Raw genomic sequence first — 25,710 nt, 5'->3', positions numbered from 1 at the left:
CCTGTGAACCCAGTGAGACTTGCTATATGTCAGTGGAAGCCAAGGTGACAGATGTTAACAGATAACCAGTGACTCCCCCTGATTATCAGGTGGCTAGGTCACCTTCTCTGAAAGGGAAGTCAGCCAGGAGAAAGTGTGAGAGAGAAACCCTGAAAGGGCTGGCCAATGACTGTTTTGAGCCAGGACTATCTGGTGGGGACTAGATTAACTTTCTTAACAGTGAGGGGAAATGGAACTTTGAGAAACTCTGTTTATAGAAAAAAAATTAAAAGTTGCACGTTGCCTGCTTGAGTTTGTGGTTATGAAAGTTGCATAGCCGCAAGTCATTTTGATTTTCCAGAGGAAGCAAATCACAGTGAAAATGGTACAGGGCCAGGCTCCAGGGATGAGGATTCTGGTGCTATTTCTAGCACGGTTTTATTGGGTGGAAGACACTTTACCACTTTAGTTTCTTCATCAGTTAAGCAAGAGTTTTGGATTAAATAATTCATAAAATCTCCTTCAGCTTTAACATTTTTTTTTTGGTCCCCACTCTAATAATATTTTCCCTGCTAATGGAAGGAATAGGCATGGGTTTTGCAGTCTCACCACTCAGAGCTTGGCATCCTTGGACCTGCTGATCTAACAAGAATCAAGCAAATTCCATTTTCTGGCAATCTGCATGTGATGCTGAAGTCAGTGCCCATATAAGTAAGAGATGGGGCCCCACTAAATGCATAGAGTTCTTATGAATCCTACCTCACAGAGAGGGAGTAGAGCCCAATCCTTTCATTGCTGTCCCGAAGAAGGTAGCTCCCATCACATCCGTTGGAGAGGAGCAGTGCCTCAGCAGCATGGCGGGTGAGGTTACCATGGTACCACCTGGGGAGGAGAGAGCAACACTTTCACTCAGAGTGAACTACGGGGGACTCTTCCTGCACTGGGTTTTCCTCTCAGAGATTACCTCAGCAATATTCTCCACCCTGGTAGCCCTGAGACCAAACTCTGAGCCAAGACATCAAGAAAAGGAAATTGCTGGATGAGGCTGAAGGGGAAAGGAGGGATTTGCCTTATCCCAGAGTGTTATGGGTTGAATTGTGTCCTGAACACTCTTATGTTGAAGTGCTGAGCCCTAGTATCTCAGAATGCTTCCTTATTTGGAGACAGGGTCTTTAGCAAGTTATAATGAGGGTCTTTAGCAAGTTATAATGAGGTTCTTAAGGTGGGTCCTAGGGGTCTCCTCCCTTGGTTGCTTAGATGGTAAAGAATCTGCCTGCAGTTCAGGAGACCTGGGTTCTATCCCTGGGTTGGGAAGATCCCCTGGAGACGAGAATGGCTACTCACTCCAGTATTCTTGCCTGGAGAATCCCTTGGAGAGAGGGGCCTGGTGGGCTATAGTCCATGGGGTCACAAAGAGTCACACACGACTGAGTGACTAACATTTCCATTTTCAAAGTGGGTCCTAATTCAATAGGACCATAAAAAGGGGACTTTTGGAGACAGACTTGTGCACAGGGAGAGTGCCTTGTGAACACTCTCCCTAAAGACAGCCATCTGTAAGTCAAGGAGGATGAGCTGGAGCAGATTCCCCCTCATAGCCCTCAGAAGGAACCAACCGTACTTGGGGTTGACACCTTGATTTGGGGCTTCTAATCTCCAGAACACGAGACAATCAGTTTCCTCTGTTTAAGTACTGCCATTTTGTGGTACTTACTCATGCAAGTCCTAGCAAACAAACACACATTACTTTGTAGACAGAAAGATTTTTAAAATTTCAAGTCAAAAATAACCATAAGAATAGGCTTGGGCCAATTATCTCTCTTTCTTTTGATCTAACACACTCTCTTTTAAAAGTGTGGTACCATGTTTTGTAATGTGTAAAACCACTGAGCTGTTATACCAGAGTCCATTGTCATGAGGGAAATGAAGTTGAACACAAGGAATTCAGACGTTTTATACAGAGATGCAAGCCCTGTTCACTATTGTTTAAAACTCACAAATACCTGCAGAGTTGGGGAAGTCCCACGGATATTCAGACTAATGTATGTGTTTAAAAAAATAAATAAATAAACTCCAAAAACACATTAGAAAAGGTAACATAAGGTATAAAAAAAACTATCTAGTTCAAAAGAAGGCGTAATGAAAATGAAGTCTTTTTCTCCCCTTTCACCCACATCACCCCTGTTCCTTTCCTCAGAGGACCCCAATGTTACCCATTTTCTGTGCTTCCTCCTGAGAGGAATCCTTTGTGTCCAGAGGTATCCAGGCATGTCCCCAGTCCCAGCTCTATGGAGACAAGAGCATCCCAGGCTCCCTGTTCTGCACCTCACTCCTTTTTCCTTTCCCGTTCTTTTTAATGAGTCAATAGAGGCAGTTCAGTGTGGTGATTAGGACCGTGGTCTCTGGTGTCAGTTTGCCGGAGTTCTGATCCGCGTGAAACCTCTTATGGCTGTAACACCTTGGGCAAGTTATATAAGCAATCTAAGCCTCGGTTTTCTCACCTCTAGAATAGAATAAATAACAGCGGTGCCTCATGGGCCAGCAGTAAGCTCTGCTTGCTATGGTCAAAGCGGTCTTGGCGAACAGCTGAGCTCAAAATGCAATAGTTGTCCCGAAGCCGTTGAGATCCCCAAAGCCATAACTTGTGATGTTGCCTCGGAGGTGTGATTTTCTTGTTGCTCAGATATACTTGTTGATTACTTTCAGCTTCTTTCAGATATGGGAAGCTAGGTCATGGTGGGGAGCAGCTGCTGTTAGGAGCTACAGTGCAGGGCAGCGAAGGGGAAGGAGACAGGAGCAGCTACACAAATATTGCTGATAATGTCAGTGAACTCAGCACTATTACAGAGGTGTGCATGCTGTACAAGGAAGTGCCTTTCTCTGAGAGGGATGGATCTGCTGGGATGTGCTGTGCTATGATATTTTAGCCTGATAATAAAAAGTAAACATAAGACCAAAAGCAGAGGGAGTTTCTACATAGGTCTCTGAGCTATGTTTTCTAAATCAGCATGTCCTAATGTCTGCTTCTTTAGCACATTTCTGTGGGGCAGAGATGCCTCCATCCTGAGTTAGAAATGTACTTGCTAACTAAAAACAATGGCAAGGAAAAGCATTTTTATAAGAAATCCCATTGAGTTATTTACCCCTTCATTGGACTAATTCCCAAATGTGCTCAAATCTTCTTGGGATCAAATTCTTTAAATGTTGGAACCTAACACGAATATGTTGTATGTCAATGATACTTGAATTTAAAAAAAATAAAAGGAAAATTGGAGGAGCTAAAAATGAGGCTATCAAAAACTTCAGGTTTGGTTACAGGCAGAATACGAATTTTTTTGATAAATGAAATCTTTATGAGGTCACAAGTTCTGAAATGTATGTTGCCAATAATTATATTTTGAATGGACATTTCAGTTTAAGTTAATAGATTACTTATCTGAAGCAACAAAATTCTAAAATGTAAAGAATTTGGACATTGGAATTCTTTTAAACAAGATCTAATGATGTCTGTTTAAAGCATTTATAGAATTCTGATAATTACAGCTTGATAGCAGTTTTTACTGTTTTTTTTTTTTAATCCCTTGGTTGTGCTGCAAGTCATGTGGGATCTTAGTTCCCCGATCAGGATTCCAACCTGCATCCCCTGCATTGGCAACATGGACTCTTAACCACTGGACCACCAGAGAAGTCCCAGTTGACAACTTTTTTATGGTAATTTTTTAAACAGTAACTATATATCATAAGCACATAAGAAATACTTAAATATAAAGCATTACACTGTGCTGTAATTTGGAACATTGCAGGGGTTGTTAATTCCTTGGTAGACTTGTTAATTTCTTGGTAGCAGCTTGGTAGAGTCAGCATGGCCATCACAGGTTTCACGGAGTCCTGGGCCCAGGCAAATCTAAGACAGAGCCTGCCAGGCAGCCACCTATACTTCACCATGTCTGCATGGCAATGAGGATCTTCATTCCCCAAACAACTCTTCCACAAATGCCCAAACTTCCTCTCTTCATTGAGTTAAGCATCATTTCCCAGAAACTTTAGATCAGGTTATCTTTTAGGGAAGTGATTATAAAGCCAAACAGCATTACATATCCTTTGTAGGAATGTGTCCATCTTTGGTAAGGATGGTTCAAGATTGTGTTCATAAAGAGTGAAAGGTTAGGGACTTTCCTGGTGTCCAGTGGTTAAGAATCCACCTGCCAACACAGGGGATGCGGGTTTGATTCTTGGTTCAGGGAGATTCCACATGCTGTGGGGCAACCAAGCCTGGGCGCATCAACTACTGAAGCCCGTGCACCCTGGAGCCTGAGCCCCACAGCAAGAGAAACCACTGCAAAGAGAAGCCCATGCACTGCATCTAGAGAGCAGCTCCTGCTCGCCGCAACTAGAGAAAACCCAAGTACAGCAGTGAAGACCCAGCACGGCCAAAAAGAAACCAACAAATAAATAAATAACAGTTTTTTCAAAAAAGATCAAAAGATTGAAAATATAGTCTTGGTCAGTCAGTAGTTTTCCCATAGCTAACCTTTTCTACTTTCTATCATTTGACTTTATAAATCTTTGTCTACTGAGTACTGCTGCTGCTGCTAATTGACTTCAGTCATGTCTGACTCTGTGCGACCCCATAGACGGCAGCCCACCAGGCTCCCCCATCCCTGGGATTCTCCAGGCAAGAACACTGGAGTGGGTTGCCATTTCCTTCTCCAATGCATGAAAGTGAAAGTGAAGTTGCTCAGTCGTGCCCGACTCTTAGCGACCCCATGGACTGCAGCCTACCAGGCTCCTCCATCCATGGGATTTTCCAGGCAAGAGTACTGGAGTTGGGTGCCATTGCCTTCTCCCTACTGAGTACAAATCTGTGCAAAGCATTATACTAGGCAGGTCAAAGGGAATAAAAACCCAGGCTGGGCTTCAAGAAACCATTAATCTAGTCAAGAGGGTGAGAGAAGTACTTTGTGAACTACACCCAAAACAGAGTAAAGATCAAGGCCATTTTTTGAAAGGCCCAACATCTAAGCAGGCCTTAAAGAACACACAAATTATTTTAAAACTGTGCTTTTTCTCTGGTAACAAAGCATATATAGTAAGAATTAAAATATGTACATATACAGAAGAGGAAATGAAAGTCATTCACAGAAGAGAAAACGTATTGCAAATAGTCTCACTATTAATCAGAGAAATGCAAACTAAAACAATAATGCAGTATGTTTTTTAATCCACCATACTGGTTAGTATTAAGTATTAGAGAATTTAGGGGCAATGAATATTATCATCTACTGTTGGCAGGTGTTTAAGTTGGAGGGGAACTTACGTATCTAGTATAACCGGACATGCCCACATGACCAGTGACTCCACTTCTGATGTCTGATTAGTGAAACACTCACAAGTACACAGAAGGAAGTGTGATTGAAGATGTTTACCGTAGAGCATTTGTGAGAATAAAAATTAGGAGCCATCCTAATTTTCCACCAACAGTGAGATGATAAAGTTGAGTGCTCAGAGGATGAGATTTTGTTAAAAGTTAATCAGATAAGGAATGAAACTGGGTCATTTGTAGTGATGCAGATGAATCTAAGTCTGTCACATGGAATGAAGTAAGTCAGAAAGAGAAGAACAGATATCTAATATTAACACACATGTTATATATGAAATCTCGAAAAATGGTACTGATGAACCTATTTGTAGGGAAGGAATAGGGATGCAGATGTGAAGAATGGACAGTTGGAACAGTGGGGAAGGGGAGGGTGGGGTGAACTGAGAGACTGGCGCTGACATATATACACTATCGTGTGTAAAACACACACACGATAGAGCCTGGCACTCTGTGACGGCCTAGACGGGTGGGATTGGGGTGGGAGTCTCAAGAGAGAGGGGATATATGCATCCTTATAGCTGTTTCACATTGTTGTACAGCAGAAACTAGCACAACTTTGTAAACAAATTATCCTCCAGTTATTTTTTTTTTTAAAGCTATGAAAAAAAAAAAGTTAATCAGAATTTGAAAAGGTGAGAGTGTGTTGGTCACCAAATGCTTGGGGCAGAAGGTCGGGTGCAACCAGCACTCCTTGAGGGAATGCCAAGATGCTTACCACCCTGTGAAGATTGATGTAGTTCTGAGCAACTGAGAATTGGCACGCTCAGAATGCCAGTTGCACTCCCATGGGAAAACACTGAATGCTTATGTCCACACATGTCAGAGCCGACAGATCCCAAAACATACTATCAGGTACAGTATGAAACCACTTAAAGAAAAACTCTCTCATCTACAAATAATACAACACATACACATATAAAAGTACATAAAAGCACAAAATGGGAAGCTGATAAAATATACTCCAAACTCATAAGAATGGTCCTTAATGGAAAGAACCATGATTGAGAGTATTGTTAAGAGTCCTTAGTTTGATTAACTTTTCCTAATTTAGCTTGTTCTAATAAAAAAAATACATATATTAATTGAGTAACTAAAATTTGAAAAAGAGAAGACAGTATTTCTGCCTTAATCCAACCTCCAGGGCCCTGGTAATGCTTATTGTATTTAATTATTTTATTTTATTTACCTATTCAACTACTATTTATTGAATTCTGGAAGTGATCTAGTACTTGGATGGAGAGGGGGAGAGAGAGACTTTCTCTATTTAAAGTCTGGTGGAATTTGGAGCGACAATTGTTCAGGAAGCTATCTGTGCAAAGGGAATTACAGGAGCAAAGGCCAGGAAGCAGGCAGACACCAGGTATGTATCAGGTCAGAGCCCTGTATAGTGGGGTGGGCAATATCCAGGTGAGTGTCCAAGGGCAGCAACCAGGCATGGTGAGATGAAGCTGGGAGGACATTGATGCTATCTTATGCTTGGCTCTGGATGCTGACTGTTCCTTGGCTGATGTCTACAGAGCTTTTTACAGCTTAAAATGCATACACAACAGCTCATTACATAGAGTACTAATTGCCTGGGCCAAAATTCCTGTAACTGGGGCTGTGTTTAAAGGGTTTTTATTTGATTATTCTGACTTCAGATGGAAGATTCAAATTTTAAGGGACTTGAAGCTTGTAAAATTTGGAAGTCTCTTTAAGAAAAATTAATATTAAATTATCAAAAGAGAAAAGTTATTTAGAGTAAGAGATCATAATAGATTGCAAATTTAAAAGCTGACATCAACAAAATGAAAAGGCAACCTGCTGAATGGGAGAAAATATTTGCAAATCATATATCCAATAAGGGGTTAATATTCAGACTAGATAAAGAACTCAATAGCAAAAAAAAAAAAAAAAAAAATCCAAAGCAATCCAATATTAAAATGGACTGAAGATCTGAATACACATTTTCCAAAGAAGACAGATGGCCAACAGATGTATGAAAAGATGCTCAACATCACTAATCATCAGGGAAATGCAAATCAAAACCATAATGAGATATCACTTCACACCTGTTAGAATGGTGTCATCAAACAGACAAGAACTAACCAGTGTTGGTGAGGGTGTGGAAAAAAAGGTTGGTGGGAATGTAAATTGATGCAACCACTATATAAAACAGATTGGAGGTTTGTCAAAAAATTAAAAATAGGACTGCTATATGACCCAGCAATTCTACTCTTGGGTATTTATCTGAAGAAAATTAAAGCACTGATTAGAAAACATATATGTTAAAAAAAAACCCATGTTAATTGCTGCATTATTTACAGTAGACAAGATGCAAAAATAACCTAAACATCCATTGATGGATGAATGGATAAGGGAACTGTTACTAAGCCATAAAGCGTTAAATCTGGCCATTTTCAACATGAGTGGACCTTAAGGGCCTTGTGCTAAACAAAATGTCAGACAGAAAAAAGACAAATACTATATGATATCACCTATATGGGAAATCTAAAATACAAAACAACCAACCAAACAGAACAAAACAGATTCATAGATCCGGAAAACAAATGTATAGTTTCCAGAAAGGAAAGGATTGTGTGTGAATCAGGTATAGGGGATTAAAGGGTACTAACCTCTGGTTATAAAATAAATAAGCCACAGGGATGTAATATACAGCATAAGGAATAATGGTGATAATATTGTAAGAACTTTGTAGGGGACAGATGGTTACTTATTGTGATGATCATTTCATAATGTATACAAATATCAAGTCACTGTGTAGTACTCCTGAAACTAACATAATAGTGTATGTCAGCTATATGTGTGTGTGTGTTCAGTTGCTCAGTCATGTCCAACTCTTTGTGACCCCATGGACCATAGCCTGCCAAGCTCCTCTGTCCATGGAATCTTCCAGGCAACAATAGTGGAGAATAAAGGGTGCCATTTCCTACTCCAGGGGATCTTCCTGACCCAGGGATTGAGCATTGGCAGACGGATTCTTTAGCACTGTGCCACCTATATTTCAATTAAAAAAGAATGAAATACACCAACATTTAACTATGAAAAATAAGAAAAAATTAAACAACAAAAAACAAACAAAACACCAAGTTCACAGATACAGAGAACAGATTGGTGAATGCTGGAGATGCATGTTGAGGGGGTAGTAAAATGAATAAAGAGTATCAAAAGGCACAAATTTCCTCTTGAAAGTTCTCATCACAAGAAAAAATGTTTTGTTACCCATGTGGTGATGGATGGTAACTGAACTTATTGTGGTGGTCATTTTGCAATATACATAAATATTGAATCATTATGTTGTACCCCTGAAACAAATATAATGTTATATATTAATTATATCACAAATTAAAAAAATAAAAAGCTGATAAACTGAGAAAACAACTTATATTCATTAAATACCTGTTTAACACACCTCCATACTTTTTTCTCTACACTTTTGGCCATATCATCTTTAGTTATTTTTTCATGTAAAACAATGTTTTACTGTAATTTTCTATAGAGAGAACAGAATAATTCAGTCTTTCACCTATAATTTTTTAAATTATTGATAGCAGAGAAAAGTTATTTTCAACTTCATAATGTGATGTTGATAATGAAGTTTTTAGGATTGTTGGAAAATTTGAGAACCTCTATCAAATTTCTTTCATAAATGAGCTGTAAGTGTATTTAAAATTTTAATGCTCAGGGACTACTCTTAAATATTTTTCCAACTGATGCATTTACTTTAACTGTCTCACTAGGGTCTGTGCAAGACAGAGGCCCTGAAGCTGAAGCTTCATTGGCTTCACAGTAAACTCACAGATTAAAAAAGTCACATCTGCTTTTTTTTTTTTAGAGTAAACAATTAAAATGTTTGACTTAGTAAATAAAAGCTACATTTAGCCCCTAATCGCCAACAGCTTGGTTTATATTTCTAATTTTTGTACAGTGTGTGGGCAAAGTCTCAACCCTAGTAAGATTCTTATCCAATCTTTGTTTACATATTGTTAGTAACGGGGAACTCACAGCTTGTACAGGCAAACCTGTACATACTTCTGTGATTTATGGCCAGAAAACTCTTGCCTACATCAGGTTACTGTTTCCTGATATACAGCTTTCAACAGATGGTCTCAAAGTTACTTCTTGGAGTTATATAGATGTCACTTACACAAACAGTTAAAAGTGTTTAAAATGTTCTCGCTTTTGTTTTCATCATCTTCAACTTCTCCTTTTATGACAGACTTTCAGTCCCTTGATCACCCAGAGAACTTCTCTCTTCTGAGTACTTTCCAAATATTTAAAATCTATCTTCAAGGTAAGATTTGATGTGCAAACCAAAAGCCCAGAGGATCTCCCTATTCCAGCTGTCAGGTACATGGCAAGGCAGCCCAAGATTGCATTCATTTCTTAATAGTTGCATCACGCTGCTGATTCACGCTGGACCTGCTGCTGATTAAAACCCTCAAATAAGTCCTGTTCCTCTGTGGCTCCCCCACATCTCCGCCAGCTGCATTAGATGATGTTTTTAGAATTTAGTGCAATAAAAAACCTTTTTACTTCTGGGAACTGCCAAGTGAAAAAGAATGCTAATACGCAGTCAACCTGGCTCACAAACACCCATGCAGTAGCCGTGAAAATTTTGTGAGGCAAGAGCACGCCTTTATCTCCACTCATTTCCTCAGCAATGAGTCCATCTGCCCCAATGACTTCTGACACACTGGTTGTGACCCCATGCAAGTAGCAACCTCCATCTTTCTCATCTGTCAAGGTGACTGATAATAACACCTGGTAGGAAAACTCTCTTATTTTCATGCTGGAACATTGACTTCTTTAACAAACCTCTTATATGATTCTTTAACTTTTGCAGAAGAGAGCAAGGTACAATCTTTGCAATTTATACAACATACTTGGGGCTTCCTTGGTGGCTTAGTGGTAAAGAATCCATCTGAGAATGCAGAAGGTGCAGGTTTAGATCCCTGCATCAATAAGATCGCCTGGAGAAGAAAATGGTAACCTACTCCAGTATTCTTGTCTAGAAAATCCCATGGACAGAGGAGCCTGGAGCGCTACAGTCCATAGGGTTGCAAAGAGTCAGACACAACTGAGCAACTGAACAACAGTTATGAATATTCTAGGCATTGTGTTGGTTGCTGGGAATACAACTCCTCTGCTGTTTGGGAAAATGTTCATTTTCCAGAAACTTAAAAAAACAAAATTTTGTCTCACTGTTCCCAAAGAAGTGAAAAAGAGCCAGAAACTACCCTTTACAACAACACATTTGAAGCAATGTTGTATTTTCTTTTCTCCCAAGGTCCACATGTTGTCATAAATGGCTCAAGGGTAATACCGTCAACAAAAGCTTACCAAACTTCCAAAGAATATTTGTACTGGGCTTACTAGCTTATCAAACCCGCAGCTGGCCTTAAAGGAAACTGTGGCGTTATCCCTTCCATGATACATTAACAAATTAGGAAACATCCACCCACTAAAGACTTTTCATAGCTGCCTCTCAGTGAGATACAGGAAATAAGCTCAACCACAGACAAAACAGATGAGCTCCATCCAGAAACCCCGTCCTCAGTTCCGCCTCTTCTCTCATTCCAGTGCCCTTTGTGCTAGAGCCTTCTGGGAAACTGCCCCACCGGACTGGAGTCTTCATGGTTTCTTATGCCTTTGAGTTTAATTGTCTTAACTTAATTTGTTGATACAATTATTTCTCATTCTGCTCTGTCCTTTGAAAGAGAAGCTTTCAAGCTCTTTGAATTAACCAACAGCATAAAATATATTTTGTATCTCTGTGTGTGTGTGTGTGTATACACAGTTACATTATAAACATGCATACAAAAATATCCAAAAAGTGTTATAGGAAAAAAATACTATCCTTTTAAATGCTGTTTACTATTTTCTTTTCTATTTCTTTTTAACAAATATTGACTGTGATCCCCTAAATTAACTTTAAGGACATGCTTGGGTTGTACCTGATGCTTGAAAAACAATGTGAAGTCTTTTGTCATTCAGAACCCTGAGATTTTGTTAGGAATTCACATTAGCACATTCACATTCCTAGACCCCCTGAATTATAATCTGTCTTCATCATGAGCTCTACATGATTGGTATGAGTTTAGAGTTTGAGAAGCACAGAGTTGAAGGACTCTTAGTCCAAAAACTTTAATTCACTTCAACAATCTTGATGGTTTGAGTGTAATGTATGTAGTATTAAAGAGGGAGACAAAGAGAGCAAAGAGTATACTAAGTGGCTTTACAGTACTTAGGAAGGAAAGAGAAGGGTCTGTGGCTAATTTAATTAAAAAAAAATCCCCAGATAGCTGCTATCTTAGTGATATGACAGTAAATGATATAGAAGGGGGAGCTCCTGAGGAAATGAAATGATCAAGGAAAGCTTCATGGAGGAGGAAGACCATGAGTTGAACTTGAAGAATAGATACAGAATTCATTAAATGTGAGAAAAGAGCATTCCAACAGGAGCAGTAGCATAAGCAAAGGCACTGGGGTTGACAGATGCATGGGTCTACAGAAAACACAATGCCTGCCTGGAACAGAGGGTCTATACTGAAGAATAATGCAAAGTAACACTGGAGGAACAAGTGGACACAGAAACCAGTCTTGCATGTTAAAACATGAGCCATACATCTGGTTTTGGTTATATACATCTTGGGGAGAAAATTTCTTCCTAACTCACGTCTACAGATTATTCACATATTTAAATATCTATTTTCCCCCTTCCTGCCAAAGAGAAGTGACATAGAAATAAGATTCTGTCCCTTCAGACTTATGAGGACATGTATTTTAACCCAAAGCATTAACAGAAAGTCCTGCTTGTATGAAAACAGCTTATAGGCTCTGGAGTTGAACGGCCAACAAAAGCACTCTTCTTTAGAGAATTTTCACTTTTTATTCATTTTCAAAATTACGCTCACTTTTTTTCGTGTTCATGACAAGCATTTTTTTTTTTAGACAAAAAGTAAGATGGCAAGCCTTCTTAATCAAAAGCTTAAATATATTATATTTGAGAAGCTTTAGAATGCAAAAGAAACAGTTCTGAAAATTATTCTCACCTTTGAATGGCACTGACATGCTTTCTGAACTCTCTAGACCAAAGATGGCAAATTCATAACATATGATGCACTCCCCTTTTCTTTCTTTTTTTTTTTTAATTTATTTGGCTGTGCAGGTCTTAGTTGAGGCGCTCAGGATCTTCAGTCTTCGTGGCAGCACCTGAAATCTTTAGTGAAGCACACAAACTCTTAGTTGTAGCATGTGGGATCTAATTCCCAGACCAGGAATAGAGCCAGCCTCCTGCACTGGGAGCGTGGAGTCTTAGCCACAGGACCACAAGGGAAGTCTCTGCACTCTCTGTCTTCTTCCTTGCTAAGTTTATGCTTGGCCTCAGAATCCTTCTGAACACAATGGTGATAGAACAACAGAAAAATGAATCTATTAGGCAATCGCAACCTAAGCCATCTTAACTCAGGCTACTTCATCCTCTGTGCTTGAGTCACTCCATGGGATTGCTTTTGTATTCATTTTTTCATGGGGTTGCGCAGAGTCGGACATGACTGAAGCGACTTAGCAGCAGCAGCAGTGTTAGATACTTTGATTTCCTGAAAAAATGAAGCACTTGGCCATCAGAAATCATGGGTTAAGGAAAAGGAAATGTCTTATCAGCTCAGAAGATATCAGTAGTGAAATTGGTACCATAGTCAGGCTATGGCGTATTTTATGTGACAATGTGGTATTGTCCACATGAGCATGTTGAGTCCGCTGTTCACAGATGTGGGCTCATCTTTCCATTGATTGTAGCAAAGGATCCCATCCAAATAAACAGAACCAAGCAGAGGCTTGGCAAAGAAGTTTGAAAGCTCTATGTATCATAGTGTGATACATGGGGCAGTTGTAGAAAGACTCACTACAGTCTTTCCAATCAGGAGGTTTCTGTGATGGAACCAGCTGGTCCAAGACATTGTCCATTGCCATTCTAAACGCCCACATTTACAAATGATAGTAGCAGAGCTAAGTGGGGCATACCTGAGTGATGACAGAGCCAGAGTATGTCTCTGGTCACACAGTGCACTGAAGGTGGGGCCTCCAGTGTTTTTTCGTGGAGCCAAGGCCCAGGTAAAAGGAAACAGACTGAACGGGTATGATAATTCTGTGGGAGTCGGAAACCAGGCCAAACCTGTTCTTGAAGGAGCCTGAGCAGTGAGACAAGAAGTCCTGAGAGGTGGAAACACAGAAAGAGAGCCAGAGACTCAGAAATCCAGAGACTCAGAGGGACACAAAGGGTCAGAGACACATAAGCCAAGAACTGTAGAAAGAGAGACACAAAGACCTGGAGACTGAGAAAGGCACACAAAGAGGCTCACACAGGTAGCCAGAAACACCTAGGGACTAACAGAGGCCCACCCAGAGTGATCCAGGATGCAGGACAGTGATCCAGGACACAGCAGTGGAGAACCCCAAGTGCCAGAAGGACACAGACCCACAGAGCCTGACTTGGGTCAGTGGACCCAGGAAGGTCAGAGACATGTGAGACCCTAGGGCAGAGCCACCAGGAATGGGGAGGGTGGGGGATGAGGGCAAAGTGCATCTCATCCCAGCGGAGATCCTGTCCAGTCCCCTGGTCCGCCTGCAGTGTGCACAGATGGCTGTAAAACCGAAAGAGCATCATTGTTCTCCCCGTGGCTGGGGATCGGGGAATGTGTGATTGGGATTGGGAACCAAATTTCAGAGACTGACTAGAAAAACTATTTCATGGATAAGAGCTTGAGGGGGACTTGAATGACTGGGCAGACATCCCAAACCAGAGGCTCTCTCAAGAAGGCTCATATCTGAGTGGAAGCAAGCTTGACTCTGCACTTCGTCTGGTTACCCTTACAATCTAAACATCATGAAATGCTGCTTCAGAGGGGGTAATTGTCCTCAGACTGTAGTTGTCATTGACAACCTACCATTGTGGGCTGGGACGGGAGACAGAGACTGTCACTTTCAGGAAGCTACATCTATAGGAAAAAGTCCCAGACTTTGGGGGAATGTAAAAAAAGAAAGATCCTTGTTTCATTATCTCCTGTCTATTTCATTGTTTAGGGGATGCCTCCAACTGAGGTCAATTTTTCCCAGCAGACAAACCATTTGTTAAGAGGACTGTGTGAGTCTGAGGGTAATATATACATCACCAGTGTTGGTGTGGAAAACTGAAGTCAGCGACCTTAAGTTCTTGTCTTGGTTTTGACCCAACTTGAGACAATTCAGATATTTAGACATCTGCTCTTTGTCAAGTGCTGGGCTTGGATGGAATAGACAAAGATGTGTAACCTACAGCCCAGCCCCTAGGTTGCTCATTGTCAAGAGGAGTACTCAGCGCTCAGCCTGGAGCAGATGCCGAAACCTCTGAGGGCCTTAGGACTGACATCATCTGGAAATGGTTCTAAGACTATGTGGAGGATTAATCCAAAACATAGACAAAACTGATGGTGAATCAGAATGCTCTGAGGAGTAAAATGAGACCCAGGAACCTTTAGATTTTTATAATGATAGAGCAAACAATAGATGAATTACAAGACATTCATGACATTAAGATTGTCAAAAATTTTTTGATGTCATTTTGAAAAACTATACAAAAGCAGAACTCATTCTTATTTGGATATGAATCCCTTATGTTTTTAGCTCAGAGGAATTACTGGCACCACCCCTGTTCCTTCCTTACTATTCCCAGATCCTCTCTCTAGTTTCTTATTCACAGATCTGTAAACTCCCTTACTCATTAGCTTTCTTGGCTCTGAATTTATTGCTATGCATCATGCTCAACTCCCAGGTTAATCTATCCCAAAACAAAGCATAGTGGCCACACAATTCCACGTTCCTGTAAATGTTCGATATTTCCATACTGTCAAATGAAGTTTGACCCAAGTCCAAAGTCCTAATCTATTTAAGGCTTTCTGGAATTTGGACCAGTCTAAATATTCAGATTTTAAAATAGAGAAACAGGCTGCCTGAGGAGAGACCAGACCCAGAATCCACTTTGAGAAAGAACCAAAAGTAGATGAAGAAGATATACGGTACCAGAAAGCCAGAGCAAAATGATATACATGGTATGACCGCAATTCTATCTGAGTGTATTTACAGAAAACTGCTTTTAAAAGACTGGAAAGAAGTTGAATAATATGTCATTTTGGGGGTCATTTTGGGTGCTTTTCTTTGTTCCCCAAATTTTCAATAATTAATGCATTTATTATTATTTTAAACTGTGATGAATAATATCAGATATATAAGAAAGTAGAAAAATTGTATAAATAATACCCACATATTTAAATACTATCCATATTTTAGGTAAAATAATTTTTAACTTTTTGCCATATTTTCTTCCTATGTTTTTGGGTGAACATTTAAAAGTAAATTACAGATATCACAGCACTTTAATCTTAAGTAATTCGGCACGTGCCTCCAAAAAGTAACCTTGTCTGACATAGCTATATTTTTCTCAAAACAAATTGAACTCTTGCCTTTATGCTTTTTAAACTTTAAAGATTTTTAAACAAAGCAGTTCTAACAAGAGACAATGGGAGCAGACACTAGTGGGCAGGGAGTTGGGGGCACAGGACTACAGGGAGCCTAGAGGTGATCAGGTGACAGCTAAGACTCAGCTACGCAGCTGCGGTGGGGTCCAGATCTGGCCCACATCAGGGAGCAGGAGCCGGAGTGTGTGGGCTCAGACCAGGACTTTATCCTAGCTGATGGGATAGTTGTGGGGAGGGAGTTGGTGGGAACAAGAAATTAACCCAGGTTTGGGAAAAAAAAAAAAAAGGGTAAGAAACCAGAAGAGGACAGCCAGGTGGAAGTCTTCTCAAAGAATGTAGCTGAAGGTGGGGTCTCTCAGAGGTGAAGGCCAGAGTCAGGCTGAATGCTGAGTAATGACCCTCCCAGGGGCTGGGAGGGTCCGAGTCCACGTGGACGGTTTTCATTTTCTGAATATCCACACGCTTTTCCTCTTCTACTGTGTTATTCATGCCATTTTCTCTTTAGAAAATGTCTCTCTCTCTGCCTTCACCTGACAGAAATCCTATGGATCTCCTTCCTGCCGGCCATCTGCCGCGTGCCTCGTGCAGACACAGTGAAGACCCCGGCCCCTCCACCCTGCCTTCTAACTCCACCCACACGGGCACTCCCTGTCCTCTGCCCTGTAAACTCCTCCAGGGGATAGCCACTTCTTGCTGCCAGCATCTCCCACACTGCCTTGCATAACGTCATCATTCAACAGATGGATCTATGAAGGAATAGAAGGGAGAATGAATGAAGCAAAGAGACCCCACTCAGTGTGGAGAACCTGTGTGGCCAGACTTCCACATATAAGTAGGAAGAAGTCACCGTTACCCATAGAGGAACAGAAACACAGCAAGAGAAGAGGAAATTCGATTGCTTCGAGCAGAGATCGAACTGTGCACTACAAGTTACGTACTCTTGCTCAGCCACAAGAGAATCACCCTCATTTTTACAGTCCGAGATTACAGAATTGTGCCAGAAGAGGAACAAGCTTCATTGCTCTACTTGGTATCAAGTAAACAGGTTCCTTTAAAGCTTTGACTCTACCATGTTTTTCTTAGCCTACTCAATTTGTCTAGCCTAGAAGAAAGGAATCTACCCTCAATTTTTAAAAGTTCTGATGAGTTAGCGTATTGATCTGGCTTTGTGTGCATATTTATTATATGAAGAATGTGAGAGAATAATGTCTTTTAGTAAAAAAAAAAAAAAAAATGTTTTGGTGGTAGTCATCACAGAACTTTTTTTTTCCTCTCAGTTCTCACCAGCACTAATAGTGCAGGTTTAATAAGAAGAGAGAAGTTGGACAGAAATTAGGAAGTTATATTAGTGGACAAAAATGTGTGCTCTGGAGCCAAACTCCTGGATTCGAAGCTTTGTGAGCTTGTAAACCTGGGCGTGTGATGATAAAAGCTCTGTCCTTCATTTCTCCGTTTGCAAACAAGAATGACATAAGTGGTAGTATCTATCCCACAGTGATGTGTGAATTTAATAAGTCACACAAGCAAAGGGCTTAAAATAATGCCTGGTATATGGTGAGCATCCAGCAATGACTAATTACCATGCTTAGAACATAAACGTTCTTTCATCTCGTGGAAGGAGTAGCAGCTTTGGAGCAAGTTCCTAGGCACTGTCAGGGCACCAACATCGAGGTCTGTGACCTAGAGACAGTTCACTTGACTGACTTGAAGTCACCTCCTGAATTTACGAAATGAGCATAATCACACTGTGCTGATGGTGGTATTGTGAAGGTCAAATGATGTGAATGGCCTGGGGCTGGCACGTGACTCTTAGAACAGGAGAACCACCTGGTTCCATGGGATAAGCATGGACTGGGGACCCAGATTCTCTAGGATGCCAGGCAGTCTGATTGCTCTGCTGATGAGTCTCCTTGGATGTAGAGCTGGAACATCAGTATCATTCAAAGACCGGAGTGAGCGTATGTAAAATGCCTGCCTTGCCATGAGAACTTGCTTTAGTGGTTATTACTCATTCCCTAGGTCAGCAAGTCATCATCCGAGGGCCAATTCCTGCCAAGGTACAAGATTTTGTTTCAACTGTGAGCCAAGTGGACTTCTATACTTAAAGAGTTGGGTGGGGGGGGGAGAATATTTTATGACTCATGAAAATCATATGAAATTCAAATTTTAGGGTAGGTCCTTAAATAACATTGTGTTTGCACACCATCACAGTCATTTGTTTTTGTGTTATCTATGGCTGTTTTTACCCCACAAGGGCAGATGCGAGTAGCTGAAGCATAAGTCATAAAGCCTGCAAAGTCTAAAATATTTATAACCTCGGTTTTGGACAAAAATGTTTGCTGACCCTTCATCTGGTCTAACCTTCTCTTAGAGGTGTGAAGTGAGAGACTTTTTAATTAATTTATTTTAATATCCAGAGCTTAGAATCTACTTTCTTGACTTTGACCAACACAGCCAAACACAGATACTTTCTTATCAAATTTGAGACTTGAGAAAGTATATATATAAAACAAAAGAATATTTTTTAAAGGAATATTTACTATATTTCTCACTTGAAAGAATATGTATGACTAGATAACTTGAATAATTTTTTCTTTTCTTTTTACATTTTTGCCCCACAGCACGTGGGATCTTAGTTTTGCAACCAGGGATTGAACCCACGTCCCTTGTAATCTCTGGACCACCAGGAAGTCCCCATGAATATTTAGTTTTAAAATATCCTAAAATATTTTTATTTCATTGTATCCCTTTTGTGTCTGTAGTAGTTATACCATTTGCAAGGGAGCATACTTAAACAAACTACAAACCTACACCATTCCTACATTATTTGTAGGAATTTTTGTTATAATAAAAGAATTGTGGGAATTTTAAATGGTTAAAATGAAAGTGAAACTGTTACTCGCTTTGTTTGTCTGACTCATTTCAACCCCATGGACTGTAGCACACCAGGCTCCTCCTCTGTCCTTGGAATTCTCCAGGCAAGAATATTGGAGTGGGCTGCCATTCCCTTCTCCAGGGAACTTTCCCGACCCAGGGATTGATCCTGGGTTTCAGGCATTGAAGGCAGATTCTTAACCGCCTGAGTCACCAGGGCAGCCTTTAAATGGGGAAGATCCCCTGGAGAAGGGAATACTCACTCCAGTATTCTTGCCTGGAAAATTCCATAGACAGAGGCGCCTGGTGGACCTAGTCCATGGGGTCCCAAAGAGTTGGACAACACGAAACTGATGAGCAATTCTAGCCTAGTTTGCTCCTTAGGTGGTGTCTCGAATCATCATTATTTGTTTCCTTTCCCCATCACTTGATTTTGAAAGCCTCACACAGCCAGCCTTCTGTTCCCTGTCCACCTTCTCCTTCACACGGACCATCCTCCACGGCCCTTGCCCCTCCCTTCCCACCTCCCCCCAACCCCCATTCGGCCAGTGTGTAAGTGAAGCTGATTGTGTTATTTCCCCTTTGCTTCTGGCCGCGTGAATATGTTTAGGGTGAAGAAAAAAATGTTTTTAGGCTGACACTTGACAAATGAGACGCAGAACTGCATCCAAGTTGCTTTAGAGAGAATAAATGCGTCTTCTGTGCAAGTCATGTGTGTCCTAGAAAGGCAGGGGATGGAGCTGCTGCAATTCAGGGTTTAATTTGAAGAGCTGATAGATTCCAGAGCCCGGAGGAAAATAGGGACCGAAGAACAAAAATGCATGACATGTCTTCCATTTAACCATCACCTTATCTGTTTGTCTATATCAAAAATACAAACATTAAGAATCTACCTAACTATTCAAATAATCCTTTTAAAAACAACTTTAAAATGAAGGCAATAAAATCAGCCCCTTTTTATCTACCAACTGCATTAAATCATTTTGTTTTTAGGGAGCATTTGAAAAACTGAATTAATTAGAAGTTTAGGGGTAGCCTTTCATTTTCCACTTTCATGCATCGGAGAAGGAAATGGCAACCCACTCCAGTGTTCTTGCCTGGAGAAGCCCAGGGACGGGGGAGCCTGATGGGCTGCCGTCTATCGGGTCGCACAGAGTCGGACTCGACTGAAGTGACTTAGCAGCAGTAGCAGCAGCGGATTCCAAGGTAGCACAGTAGTAAAGAATCTGCCTGCCAATGTAGGTGATGCAAGAGACACAAGTTAGACCAATCCTTGAGCCATGAAGATCACTTGGAGTAATATATGGCAACCTGCTCCAGTATTCTTGCCTGGAAAATTCCAAGGATGGAAGAGTCTGGTGGGCTACAGTCCATGGAGTTGCAAAGAGTCAGACATCACTGAGCCTCCACATTCTACTTGGGGGTAGATTCTACCTAACCAGTAGCTTATAGGTTCAAAGAAGAAGTTTCACTTTATTCAGAATTCTGCCAGAGACAAGAAGTCATTTTCAAGTTTTCTCAGATCCTATGACCAACGAGAAGTGTATCAGGATTGTCCTAGAGGGACAAGAGCTCAAGTCCATTATTAAATTGTCAGGGATTTTGTAAGCTTGTTGTTAAACCTTTGGCAGCTTGAAAATGCCCATGGCCAGAGTATTTATACCTGGGAAACAGGGCCATCCATCAGCCAGATGATATATTAACCCAACACTGAGTATTAAAAAAAAAAAATGCTCTTGTGGTTTCTTATCAGGATGATGAAAATGTTATAAAATTGGTTTATGGTGATGGTTGTAGCACTCTTTAAAGCCACTACAAATTATTGAACTGTACACTAGAAATGAGTGAATTCTATGATCTGTTAAATATATCTGTAAAAAACTGGTAAACAAAATGCTCCCAAACCCACAAATGAAATATCAGTATCTGTTTATTCATGGCTTTAAGATTCCTCATGTACATACTCAACAAATGAAAAACAAGGGCACATTGACTCAGTGCTTCTGACAGAATTTCTGTTCTGTGCAGGGATTCTCAACTTCAGTCTCCCTCTGGAATCACTTGGAAACTCTACAAAGAAAATGCTTGCCTCCCAAGACACTGATGTCATTTGTCTGGTGGGTGGCCTGGGCAGGGAATTTTTTTAAACTTCTTAGGTTATTCTAGTTCATGGCCAAGGTTAAGAAACACAACTGTAGAGCAATTTCCCCAGACAACTGTGGCTGGCCTGTTGCAGAAACCATCCTCCAATGCTAAAGACATATCCGGACCTCCTGAAATAGAGAGGTCTGGACATAAAAGCACTTTTTGGGGGTAATTGGGCATTGCAGTGGATGCCCATCTTCACATGTAGAGGAAAGACACCTGTTTCCTTGTGGGTTTTACCTGTAGTCATTTCCTGCTATGGGCACTAAGGTGAGGAGAAGAGACAGCATTAGCTCATCTTTGTCATTGAAGTGAGTGCCAAGGGCACTCAATCACAGAGCCTCGGTTCAAGGAGTGTTGAATTAAGGGAGCAGAGCTGAGTATTTCCTTTGTCTCTTCTCCTTTGGGGCTTCCTACCAGTTGTGGGCTGGGAATCTAGATAACCCATCGTGTAAAGAATGATAGTTTAATAAGTTAATAAAGATCTAAGTGAGAGCCCAGCTTCCCACTTTCGTGCTTCGTCTTTGTGATGACTGTTTTGGATGCTTAGGGGGCATTTTACCTCTGCTGTTTGGGGATTTGGTCCAGGAGGCTAGAAATGTCCTGGAGCTCTGACTCCACTCCCCTTAAGGGGAGTTTCCCTTACTGAAAAGTCTAGCTGTTATGTCTGATTTACCTTATGAAGGTAGAGTTCAATTCTGAGACCTCAAGTTTAAAATCTATTAATAAAGACAGGACTTGTTGAGAACTCTTATAGTAATACAACTCCAAAAGATACACTCTCTGTAGTCTTCATGGAGAGACAGTTCATCCCTACTTTAGTTTTTCTCTGATTAAGAACACAGACCTAGCAGATTGGAAACCTGACTCGTAATTGATTGGTGACCACTGGAACTTATTCAGTCCCTTTGGTGCTTCTTTCCTTCCTTTGTAAGATGGAGATGAGTGAAGGTCCTCTCTCCGTGGGTGTTTGTGAAGATCAGAGCTGTTTAGTAGGACAGCAGGTGCAGGGCTTGCCTCTCTGGAATCACAGGTGTCAAAACCAGCCTTGCCAGTCTATTCCTGGTGCATCTGGGGAAAGGAGCAGTTTCTCTAGGAAATCCCCTGCCCTTCTCTTGTGCAATACTTGCTTCTTTTATTGAGTATCCTGATGAACTGTATCATCTGGTCCCTTTCTAAAGACAGGACTGTGATGACTTCACCTACCTAAATGTACAGCCTGTTTGGAGCAGAAAGCTTATCCCCTTCCTGACTTGTTAGTATTTGAAAGGCTCAAAGTTGCCCTTCCAGACATACATGCATACAAGAGGTCACAAGTGCAGCGTCGGGAGAAAGAAACACATATGGGACACGGCTGCACACACTTCCTCATTCTTTCTCTTTTGAAAAAGTCCCTCTCCCTTACAGCAGGGTCTAGGCTTTCTGTTTATTTCACAGCTTGGAGCTCAGAACTGTTTAACAGCGCATTTATTTATAAACCAGATCAATAACAACAAGGAAACCCAGCAACATCAGTGACCATAGCCCAATTCTGTCCGTAATCTCAAAGAATTTCCAATATTTTATTTTTGTCCCATTTTCTCCACCTACTTATTTTTAGATCTACAAAAATGATATGTGCCTTCACAGTGGAATTGGCCCCACACAGAGATGAGTATCTACTGTCCTTTGAGTAAAAAGGACAGAAGATTGAGACTCAGAGAGAGACAGTACTAAGGATAATCACTCATCAAGCTGAGCATTCAGGTAGGAGCAATGAGTTAAGGTTCACCCAAGAAGCTCTTGGAGAAGGGGACCTGCCCTCTTACCCCAAGTCCTGAAGCAGCTCCGCTTCTCCATCCGACCTGCTCCACAGATCTGAAGGATCCTGGGTGCTCATCTTCCCTTCTAGAGATTCTGCTCTGCCCATTCACACCCCTCACGTCCACAAAGCCCCTGCCAAGGTGCTCTGGGTAAGAGGCAGAGAGGGACGGCTCTGCTGTTCCTCACAGTCTCTCCTCCTTGCTGAGACTCAAGCCGGCTGTAGCTGCAAGTCTCCAACCAGCAAGGAAGTGAAACTTGGTTACTCCTCCCACTGACACTCACCACCCCGGCCCCAAGGCATTGGCAGGAGTGTTGTGTCAGTCAGGAAACATGCAAAGTTAGGTAGCCACCCCTGAGGACACCCACACTGCCTCACGCAACACTCAGTTACTGTCAAAGTGCCGGGAGCAGGAGCTCCGCCCGTGGCAAAGGTCATGAGGAAGGAGGCTCGGCAAACGCAAAGGTGGGATCGAGCCTCAGGAGTCCCCCTGGAAATTCTCGAACATCTACCCCCAAAACCAGAGTCTGCCTACTTTCTGCTTTGTGCTCTCACCTACACCTCTGACTTTACGGGGGGCTGTCCCCCACTACCTGTCTCTGAAAAAAAGAGTTAAGTTACAGCTCCAGTTAATAAAGTTCCTGGGTGTGATAGTGTTTCAACCTACAAACTCCTTTGGAAGTCCTCTAGCCTGCCTGAATAGGTTTTTCCGGCCACATGTGATTGCTCAGAGCTTCCCAACTGTGAGAGGCATGAGATGTTCTAAACTGTCTAAATACAGATTCCTTTGAGCAGTTAAAAGATTGATTAGAAATTGTATTGGTGAAGGGTTTTTCACTTGTTGGGCCAATGTTTGCTGCTAAGTCTCTATATCCCTTACCTGCTTTGTCCCTGGCAGTGTATTGATTAATATAATTGGTGTAAGTAGTAGCTTTAATGTTTGTAACCTTGGACCCTTGAGTTAATTATTTTTCTTGTTATAGCCTACCACACCTTTGCCCTATAGGAATGCAACTTTATCTAATGCTTTTGGAGGGTGGCACCTGACTAATCACCTTTAGAAAAAAATAAGTTTTCTGAAGAAAGGGTCTTAAAATGTTAACAGGTCTCCGGGCCAGAAGATGATGCAAGTCACCTAAACTTTTGCATATGATAAGTTTGCAGGAAGAAAGCCTGGCTTACTGCATGACTCTACCCCTTCCCCCATTATCCTCTATGCATAACTTAAGGTATAAAAACTACTTTGGAAAATAAAGCGCGGGCCTTGTTCACCGAATCTTGGTCTCCCCATGTCGTTCTTTCTCTCACCTTCTGGCTGAATGATTCAGCCTCTTTTCTCCACTGAATTTCCTCACTGAGCTATCCTTATTTAACCACTTTTTATATCCTTAATTAATGTTTAATTAAGCAATTGTTTCCTGATCCTCGCCGAAGCCGTCTCCCCTTCGAATTCCCTGGATCCACCGGGGCTGGACCCCGGCATCAAAGGAAATAAAGATGGAAGTACTCCAACTGAGATTGACTAGTAACTCCGACTCTCCTCGGGAGGCCAAACCATCGTTTTTCTTAACGCTGTTTGCCTCTGGTTTGTAGGGGATGCATTCCATCACCTCTGCTTCTCTCTCACACACAAGGAGCATGGAGGTAGCTTCTAGGTCAGAAACATCTTTCAAGGAGGTAAAGAAATCAGATTTGAACCAGTAGCCTCTGTCCTGAAGTCTGATTTTTATCACTTTCTCAATATTGCTGCTTCCATCATTCAAGCTTTCCCACATACACTTGATGTTCAGGTTGAGCGTGATTCAGAGATAATGATTGTTCCTCCAGGGAAGAAGGATTAAGTGAGAACTAAGTAGAAAAGCTGCAGAGGCCAGCCAGGTGCCCAGCTCAGAGGACAGGTTAGAGCTCCCATAATCTCTGAGTTCCCCTTCCTTCCCTGGGTGACTCACACCTGGTATTGCTCTGTGTCCAGTCTCATGGGTAGAGAATGCCAGCTCCCTAAAAGTTCTAAAGGGAAACTGTCATTACTCTGAATCCTGGGGAAACGGACAAAGTACTGTAATAAGGGAACAAAGAACATATGTTGCTTCCCGCATACTGTCTATAGGAACCTGCAGGAAAGAGTCTCTCATTCTCTCCCTTCCTCATGTGACACCCGACTCAATCAGGGTTCATCAGGGTGCTCTACAAATCACTCCTCCCAGTGCTGTCTGAAGACAAGCAGCATCACCAGAAGCTTGTAAGAATGTAGCATTTGGATTCATCCCAGCGCTTCTGAACCAGTATCTACATTTGAACAATATCCCTAAGCTGACTCTGTAGTGCTTTAAAGTTTGAGGAGACTGCTTTATAGGAAATCAAGATAGCAAGAAGGGCTTCCCTGGTGGCTCAGTTGGTAAAGAATCCACTTGCCAATGTAGGAGATGCAGGTTCAATCCCTAATCCAGGAAAATCCCACATGCTGCAGAACAACTAAAGCCATGTACTGCAGCTTCCGAAGCCCTAGCACCCTACAGCCTGCGCTACACAAGAGAAGCCACTGCAGCGAAAAGCCAGGGCACCACGACTAGAGTAGCCCCCACTCACTACACCTAGAGAAAGCCCATGCAGCAGCGAAGACCCTGCACGGCCATAAATAAATTAATTAAATTATTTTAAAAAATCTGCCTGCAGTGCAGGAGACCCAGGTTCCATCCCTGGGTTGAAAAGATTCCGATCCCCTGGAGAAGGGCGACAACCCACTCCAGTCTTCTTTCCTGGAAAATTCCATGGACAGAGGAGCCCAAAAGGTTACAGTCCATGAGTTGTAAAGAGATGGACACAACTGAGTGAATAAACCACCACCAGCAAGAAGAGCTCAGTCTGTACCTGACATTATTCTAGCTTTTCCCCCAGGCCTTCCCTCTGGCCTCTACTCATCCCTGTTGTCTGAGATCTTGACTTACCCTGCCTGCCGGGGAGGGATTCCTGTGTGTCTAGAGATGGCCTAGTAAGCTCTGATAACACACGGGAATGAG

General features: G+C 41.6%; 1 protein-coding gene across 2 annotated transcripts in view; it reads right to left on the bottom strand.

Annotated features, from left to right (window-relative positions):
• Nucleotides 1-23,046, bottom strand: part of DAPP1 (dual adaptor of phosphotyrosine and 3-phosphoinositides 1) — a 57,041-nt gene extending 33,995 nt beyond the window's left edge. For both annotated transcript variants that reach the window (XM_055587802.1, XM_055587803.1), the window contains exons 1-2: nucleotides 22,701-23,046; nucleotides 739-861 (exon numbers count right to left, since the gene is read on the bottom strand). In XM_055587802.1, the coding sequence (XP_055443777.1) occupies nucleotides 739-861; nucleotides 22,701-22,801 (224 nt within the window). In that variant the 5' untranslated portion in view covers nucleotides 22,802-23,046. The remainder of the gene's footprint in view (nucleotides 1-738; nucleotides 862-22,700) is intronic.
• Nucleotides 23,047-25,710: the final 2,664 nt, after the last annotated feature.

The sequence above is a fragment of the Bubalus kerabau genome, chromosome 7, assembly GCF_029407905.1.
Source record: "Bubalus kerabau isolate K-KA32 ecotype Philippines breed swamp buffalo chromosome 7, PCC_UOA_SB_1v2, whole genome shotgun sequence".
Taxonomy (NCBI): domain Eukaryota; kingdom Metazoa; phylum Chordata; class Mammalia; order Artiodactyla; family Bovidae; genus Bubalus; species Bubalus kerabau.
The sequence above is the reverse complement of the archived record's forward strand: the minus strand, read 5'-3'. Positions and strand labels throughout refer to the sequence as shown.